Here is an 8015-nt window from a genome sequence, read left to right on the forward strand (position 1 = left end):
ACTGTGTGTAATTACTGAGTTCTGCTCCAAGGCAGACCCCTCGGCATTGAATTCTGCTCGGCAGGAAAGGCAATTATTGTTGCTCATGCTGACACAATTTCTCAATCTCAATTCCCCTGTGAGTTTTCATTTAACTCCCATGTGTGATATCTGCCCTCCATTTGCTGCACTGTGGGTACATCTGATAACCACTCTATTTTCAAATCTGCACACAGTTTTGCATCCTCCCCTCATGACAAGCTACAACCAGCAAGTGTTGTGCTGAGAGTAGTAACTGGATTCCTCCCAGATATGCTGATATGATCTGTCTGGTTTCATAACACATGCCCTATGAATACAGGGCACTCCAACTCCAGCGGGTCATTTGCTGACTACAAAGGCATTAGCATTCAAATTGCCACAGTCGACCCATTGTCCTCTTGCTGCCCCCAACTTTGTTCAGAGCAGAAAGACCTCAAGCAGCAACCCCAACTACTTTATACACATATTTCTATGATTTTTGCTGGTATACATTTCTCATAGGCTACTGAACATGATGTCTCATGTCAAAATATGAAATAGGTTACTGTTTAGTGGTTTACGATTATGTACTGATTAAATAAAAAGGCAAAACAGCCAACCAAGCTAAGCATACCCACATAATCAATATCCTACTTTGTTTATTCCTTTAGTTTGACAATTCCATAGCAATAGACTGATAACTGTCGATAAGAGCTCAAAAGTCAGAGGTCACTTCACTTTCCATTTAAAACTCATTGCATTAGGGGGGAGGCGGGGACTGGGAGTGTTTTCGTTACGTCACTCGTGGTGGTTGTGTTCTTCAGTCGCGCTCACCACTGGTTCCATTCCTTGCCTGGAGATTCAAGTAGAGGGACTCTAGTGGTTGTAGCACAGTTTCTTTAGGAATTATTCTTCTTCAGTGTGGATTTGTGCATATCTGTGTTGGAATTATGTTGTCTGACTCAATACAGAAACGCTATAGAGGTAAGATTATGTGTAATGTTCTAACTAACGAACATCGTTTGTTTGGTGCAACTAATAAACGTTAACGCTAAGTGTCCCTACTCGGTTAGATATTGTTTCTCGCACGGACAGAGCCAGCATTGCAAGTACAACACAGTAACTAGCCAATGTGTGTTCACCTCACTGGCCACTGAAATTACGTTCAACTAAATAATTGTTACCCAACTATCTACCTAGACGGCCAACACTTAACTAAAGTGTTCTACTATTTGTAATTTGTTTCGCGTTAACTAGCTAGCTAACGTTAGCGACACCAGTGTTACTATGCAGCCGCATATACAACGAACCAACAGGACAGAAGTTTGCTGAAGTAACGTTACATACATGGGACCAGAATATTCTGTGCCTTGTTGACAAAACATTTCAATGTGGTCATTGACAATGCGTACTGTACACTCCTATTCGTATTGCCATGTAAAAAAGTACAGGATTTTAGCCAGTGTTGTCAAACAGTAATGGCAATTCAACTGCAGTTCCATATAATTACATATTGGAACTGTTTTTTTTTTTGTTTGTTTCTGCTATGGAACGATAGGCAGGGTTGTTTTGAGAGAAAAAAATTGGCTAACTGAAATGGCCTTTTTTCCTTGTTTTCTTCGAAGCATAGTCAGTAGACTAAACGTATAAATGATTGTCATCCGTGGTGTCATCTATAAAACATAACTAATCTTGCCTGTTTCCTTCATTTTACAAGGTCCTCGGTGAGTTTAATCGTCTGCCTTCTGGTCTGCAACCGCTGCCTTTGAAGTAGGTGTGAACGCTTCATCTCTCTGGCGACACCCACCACCTCCCCTACTAGAGTCTGCCACCTCACTATCAGGGCCAGACAACCAGCCAAAATGGGTAACCAGCTAACAGAGATAGCCCCCAACACTCCTTTCCTCCCCAACTTCCAGTCTCTGCATGTGGTTGTCATCGGCCTGGACTCTGCAGGAAAGACCTCCCTGCTGTACAGACTAAAGCTCCGGGAATTTGTGGAGACTATCCCTACAAAGGGCTTCAACACTGAACGGATTAAAGTAGCAGTTGGAAGCTCGCGGGCCACCACCACCTTCCAGGTGTGGGATGTGGGTGGTCAGGAGAAGCTGCGGCCCCTGTGGAAGTCATATACGCGTTGCACCGATGGCCTGGTGTTTGTTGTGGATGCTGCAGAGACTGAGCGCATGGAGGAGGCCAAGGTGGAGCTCCACCGCATCAGTCGCTCGGCAGAAAACCAGGGAGTACCAATTCTGGTGCTTGCCAACAAGCAGGACTTGGACTCTGCAGTCTCTGCTGTGGAGGTGGAGAAGGCCTTGGCCCTCCACGAGCTTAGCAACTCCACACTGCACCACACCCAGGGATGCAGCGCGCTGAACGGCCAGGGGCTCCAACCCGGCCTGGAGAAACTATATGAAATGATCCTAAAGAGGAAGAAGCTGCTCAGACACAGTAAGAAGAAGAGATGAGCTGTGCGTCTGAGCTTCCGAAAGGCGCTTCACCCGCAGAATGGACCTTGTTGGTGTTCCTTGGAATTTTATGGGAATTTTGTGCCCCGGAGGATCTGCTTCTGGTTTCCCAGTGAGGGTCAGTCCAGAGGACAGAGAAATGGACCTGTTATACTATACGTTGGACACAGCACGGACTACGTTCAGCCATTTACAGTGGCTCTTTTTTTCGATAAACATTCCCGTATTTTTTATCAAGTTGTCGTGCCGACACGGTCTAGTCCAAACGTCCAGTGACGTATGGTAGTTCTAATTGTTTACCTTGTAGTTCACTTTGTTTCATGGAGGTGGTTCACCGTTGGAAAAGACTACGCTTTTGTAGATCAAAAGAGGGACTGTATTTCATCCCACTGTTCGGATGGCATTGGAACTGAAATGCCTGCTGGCAGGAGGCCTGAGGCTGCTAGCCATGATGCAACTTTTCACCACTGTTTTCTTTTCATGGTAGACTTAAATATGTGAAGTTGTTACAACCAATATGTTTTTACGTTCTGTACATATTTTTTTTGTAATACTTAGAAATGAATAAATTATTGAAGACACTATCTGGAAGTCCCCTTCTTTCCTTCTGTTTATTTGACCATACTGACCAAGTGTTATCGTTTGCCCTTGTTATATCAAAAGGATCGCGCAGTTTATGGTATTCTCAACAGAACTCCAAGGGTCCCTATAACTTATAGGTCCAAAGTCCTCGGTCCAGTTTCCCATTTTTCTTTTTTGATGTTTTTTTTCCCTTAAGAACCTCATTGAAAAAGTGTCCTTTCGAGTCAGAATCATAAGCTGTTGTCTCCTATTTCAATTACTAATCTTTCCTTTAACATCTGCCTGCTTGATCCCATCCTGGCAGAGATCATTTAAAGAACAAACAATCTCTTTGGCTTCTCATTATAGCTTTTGCATCAATCACAAGAGGAACTGCTTACCTGTATTCTTCAATGACATTTAATTAGCGATTTACACATCAAGTCACCTAGAGGACATTCATTGTCAGTTTTCCAGTCATTTTATATCTATGGTAGCTCCATTAATTGATCAGTTAATTTATTAGTCAGACAAATGGTATAATTAGCTCACAAAGATAATTGGGAATAGTTGTGAGGAATGTGTTTTCTTGAAGGGCATCTCACCTTCCAGCGAGAGAAAGGGCAGTGTTATAGTAGGCCAAAAACAACAGGCAATTCTAAACCTGAGACTGTTAAGTTTCTCTTTCTGACACAGTGCGCCACTTGGCAATAGTACCACAATGAAAATAACCTAGTTCTTGCCAGGTGCTAATATGTAACTGGTTTCTCAGATATATTGTATTTCATCAGAGAAAATCTACAGGTTTGAACAAGTGACCCATATTACTTGTATAGTGGATTTAGTAGAAGTTATTTGATTTTGTATGTGTTCACAGAATACTAAGAAACAGGATCAAGGATCTACAGAGTTTGGCCTGTATAAATATTTGAAAGCCATATGAAAGGAAAGCTGTGGGCAGGACCAACTTCAAACGTACTGCATAATTCAAATCAATAATGGAGGCTAGGAGCCTACACCAGCACACGAAAACCTTCACTTTAGTCTCTTTTTGGCCATTCTATTTATCAGGTAATGGGATTAATGCAATGTCACGGTGTCTTTGAATTGTCTCTTACACTTCACACATTTTTGGGGCTATGTATATTGCTACTTTTTTTTTAGGTTTTGTGTCCATGCTGTTATATTCCAATAGCATCACCTATGTTTTAGAGGCAATTTAACCCATAAGCTTACTGTATACTTCCCAGTCAAAACAGCTTGCGCAAATATGACTTTTTGTTCGTTTTGGTGTTCGGCAGTTTTTTTTGTCGGGCTGTTCGAATACACTATTTTTTTATAGAGGCTAGTCGACGTTTACGCCCCTGCGTCTGTGATTGGTCAAAAGTAAGGATTCTTCAATTAAGTGTTTGTCATTCATTGAGACCAATTTTAATGCACATTTTTTCACTTGAGAAATACTGCACCAAGCATCTTAGATGTAAAATTACGTGACAAACTCCTACTCGGCAAAAACGTCAAAATTGATTACAGATTTCTTGATTTTTCTTTAGTTTAATTCAGACTATTTTGAGGTTGTGTATTTTGTCTATTTGTTGCTACGGCGTCTCAAGAGGGACAAAGTAATATTGGCATATTTTTTTCTAGTTCTTCAACCAATGGTCTTTTAAGGGTGTATGTGAGACACAGATGTTCACTTCGCCTAGCTGAGTTCTGCTAAGAGCAAACCGAACCTGGTGTGCGGACGCCTTTATTCACTTTACTTGCCTGCACAAGACCAAAACCATGTAAAGCAGGTCTACATTAATTGAAGTTAAGGAAACATCTTTCACTAGAAGTTAGGCTTTATAGAGCTTTGACCACACCATTTGGTTTTGCCAATAACAGTCATCCAGCTTTGCTGCTAACATTGTCGGCATGATGCCTGATGTCTAAATATGCCCTGCACACTACATTTCACCCCCCTGACCAGTGCTTTAATTTAGGGTGTTTCTGATGTATATTTCCACATTCTATGGGAGGCTCCAGCTTTATGGGTCATTTAAGTTGGCTCACAGATAGTGCTTCCAGAATAGAACATTACCTCTCACTCCCCAAGCAGCTTTGAGCACTGACCAGGTAATAAGGCAGGGAAATTTGTCAATGCTAAGGGAATTTTTTACCCTTGAGAAAAAGTACTTGAACTGAAGTGTGGGTCTAGTAGTTTACTTTGACATACTTCACAGGGAACGCTTTGTAAGGGTGGGTACAAGTCAAGCAGAAAGAGCAGAAGAATTTGACAGGTTCTCCCTCTGCATTGTTGCTCCCATAGTATAGCTTGCAGCTAGTGCGTCAGAGCAGTGAAGGGTGTGCAGAGGCAAGCTACCAAGCTTGCGTAAAGCTCTATTATATCAAACCAACCCTGTGATCCACACCCACTCTCTAAAGAATAGCTGAGCAGTGACACAGGCATGGCAATGCTCTGTCCCCCAGGCACTACAGGAGATACCCAGTCTGACAGCCAATGAGCTGAAAGTACTACTTCATTTGTTTTTTTGGGTGTCTGTACTTTACTCACTACATATTCGTCGCCAGACCCACTGGCTCCAGGTCATCTATAAGTCTTTGCTAGGTAAAACTCAGCCTTATCTCAGCTCACTGGTCACCATAACAACACTCACCCGTAGCACGCGCTCCAGCAGGTATATCTCACTGGTCATCCCCAAAGCCAACACCTCCTTTGGCCGCCTTTCCTTCCAGTTCTCTGCTGCCAATGACTGGAACGAATTGCAAAAATCGCTGAAGTTGGAGACTTATATCTCCCTCACTAACTTTAAGCATCAGCTAGCTGAGCAGTTTACTGATCTCTGCAGCTGTACATAGCCCATCTGTAAATAGCCCATCCAACTACCTACCTCATCCCCATATTGTTTTTATTAACTTTTTTGTTCTTTTGCACACCAGTATTTCTACTTGCACATCATCATCTGCACATCTATCACTCCAGTGTTAATTTGCTAAATTGTAATTATTTGCTACTATGGCCTATTAATTGCCTTACCTCCTTACTCCATTTGCACACACTGTACATAGACTTTTTCTATTGTGTTATTGACTGTACGTTTGTTTATTCCATGTGTAACTCTGTGTTGTTGTTTTTTGTCGCACTGCTTTGCTTTATCTTGGCCAGGTCGCAGTTGTAAATGATAACTTGTTCTCAACTGGCCTACCTGGTTAAATAAAGGTCAGAAAACAAATGTAAAAAAAGAAACTTTACTATTTATTTTTTTGACAACTTTTACTTCACTACATTCCTAAAGAAAATAATGTACTTTTTACTCCATCCATTTTCCCTGACTCCCAAAAGTACTCGTTACATGTTGAATGCTTAGAAGGACAGGAAAATGGCACTTATCAAGAGAACACGTGGTCAACCCCAAGCTTGATGTCAACGGCAGTGATTTTTAAGCCAGCCCAACAGTAGTGATACCAACTACACCCCATATGGAAAATAATCATGAAAATCAAATACGAATCTTGTATGGCAGTGGTGTATATGTGTTCATGTATATGCCTTATATGACATACACAATTGAGTACATGATGTGGTGCATTTCCTACAAAGATATGGTAGTATTTGAGACAAAATATATGAATTATATGAGTCATCTACGAATATTATAAGGAATGTGTATGTGCTGAGAATGTAACAAAATAAATGCTTTCCTTATAAGTTTCACATTGTTTTTTTTTAAGTCGACATATAAAAAAAGATCACAATTATTATTAGAAAAATATAATACTTTTATAAACATTTTCTGGTATGAGTTTCTATGGTTAAGGCTGGGCAGCACCTCTTGCTAGACAGTTGATGTATCTACAGCTATGCCTTTGGTCTCCCATCCAGGGTTCTAACCAAACCCAGCTTAGCTATGCTATTTGTCACATTACTAATGTGCTGTCATGAGAATGGTTGTTGGAGATCTCCACTTAATAACTAAATGGATTAACTGCTGCTATTAAAGTCATTCATCAATTTCCTCCTCTCCTCCTCTCTTCCTCCTCCTCTTCACCCTCTCCTCCTCCTTCCACTCATCCTCGCAGCGAACTTTGCTTATTTTTTCCAATAAGTGTCACATTGCGCGCATCAGTGACATCAGACAGTGGTATGCAAGTGCTTTGAAATGAGTATGTCCCATGTATGAGACCTTAGAAGGCTTAGCTTACATGTCTCTTGTATGGTCTATATAATACATGCAACATATAAGTCAGATATTACAAGAATCTTCTATGAATCTTGTAAGTATATTTGCTGCCATATGTATTGCTTACAAATTCAAGAATCGTGTAAAATTCTTCTATCTTTTCCACATGAGGTAGTCCCTGCTTTTGCATGAATACAGCTGGTTGACAGATGGGCCATCAGTTGAGTGCTCTCTTAGTGTGTTTCTGTTTCTCTCCAATGACCTGAGGTTGTGCTTGTGTGCACAAAGGGAGATTTAGCGCCACTTGCAAGTTCAGCTTCACGTGTGATCTCAAATAAAGCCATCTGTTATGTTTTTGATATTAATCTTTGAAGATGTGATGATGTACGATAAATGTAGCTTCTCTATTAAACCGTAGTCCATTTTTGATGAAAGTAACAGAAGACAGCATCTGAAATCTTCAATTTTATGAAAGCAAATCTAACTGAAACCATAGTGAAAGAAAAATCACTACCTCTCATTCTGCCTGTACGAACCACTCTTTGCATACATAACATCCTATCTTCCCTCTGTACCTTAATGGGTTATTGGGGTTAATAGGAAGATCCAGGGGTCTCTGCATTGGACATCCTAATACTGTATTTGACACTGAGGGCCAGGAGGTAAATTATGTCTTCTGTTCTGGCCCATCCATAGAGGTCAACCTGGCTCCATTACTATCTCTGACCTTAGCCAGGCTGGCGGAACACAGATAATACTTTCAATAACACCCACCACCACTGAGCAATAGATAAGTGCCAAT

At 41.2% G+C, this 8015-nt stretch overlaps 1 protein-coding gene across 1 annotated transcript; it reads left to right on the plus strand.

Annotated features, from left to right (window-relative positions):
- Positions 1-818: 818 nt before the first annotated feature.
- LOC106601266 (ADP-ribosylation factor-like protein 4D) lies at positions 819-3052 on the plus strand. Its single transcript, XM_014193345.3, has 2 exons — positions 819-984; positions 1718-3052. The coding sequence occupies exon 2, from the start codon at positions 1863-1865 to the stop codon at positions 2466-2468; it is 606 nt and encodes a 201-aa protein (XP_014048820.1). The 5' UTR covers positions 819-984; positions 1718-1862; the 3' UTR covers positions 2469-3052.
- Positions 3053-8015: the final 4963 nt, after the last annotated feature.

The sequence above is a fragment of the Salmo salar genome, chromosome 03, assembly GCF_965601325.2.
Source record: "Salmo salar chromosome 03, fSalSal1, whole genome shotgun sequence".
NCBI classification, from domain to species: domain Eukaryota; kingdom Metazoa; phylum Chordata; class Actinopteri; order Salmoniformes; family Salmonidae; genus Salmo; species Salmo salar.

Excerpts from the sequence above, each read along its gene's own strand:
- LOC106601266 (XM_014193345.3), top strand. The coding sequence starts at position 1,863 with ATGGGTAACCAGCTAACAGAGATAGCCCCCAACACTCCTTTCCTCCCC.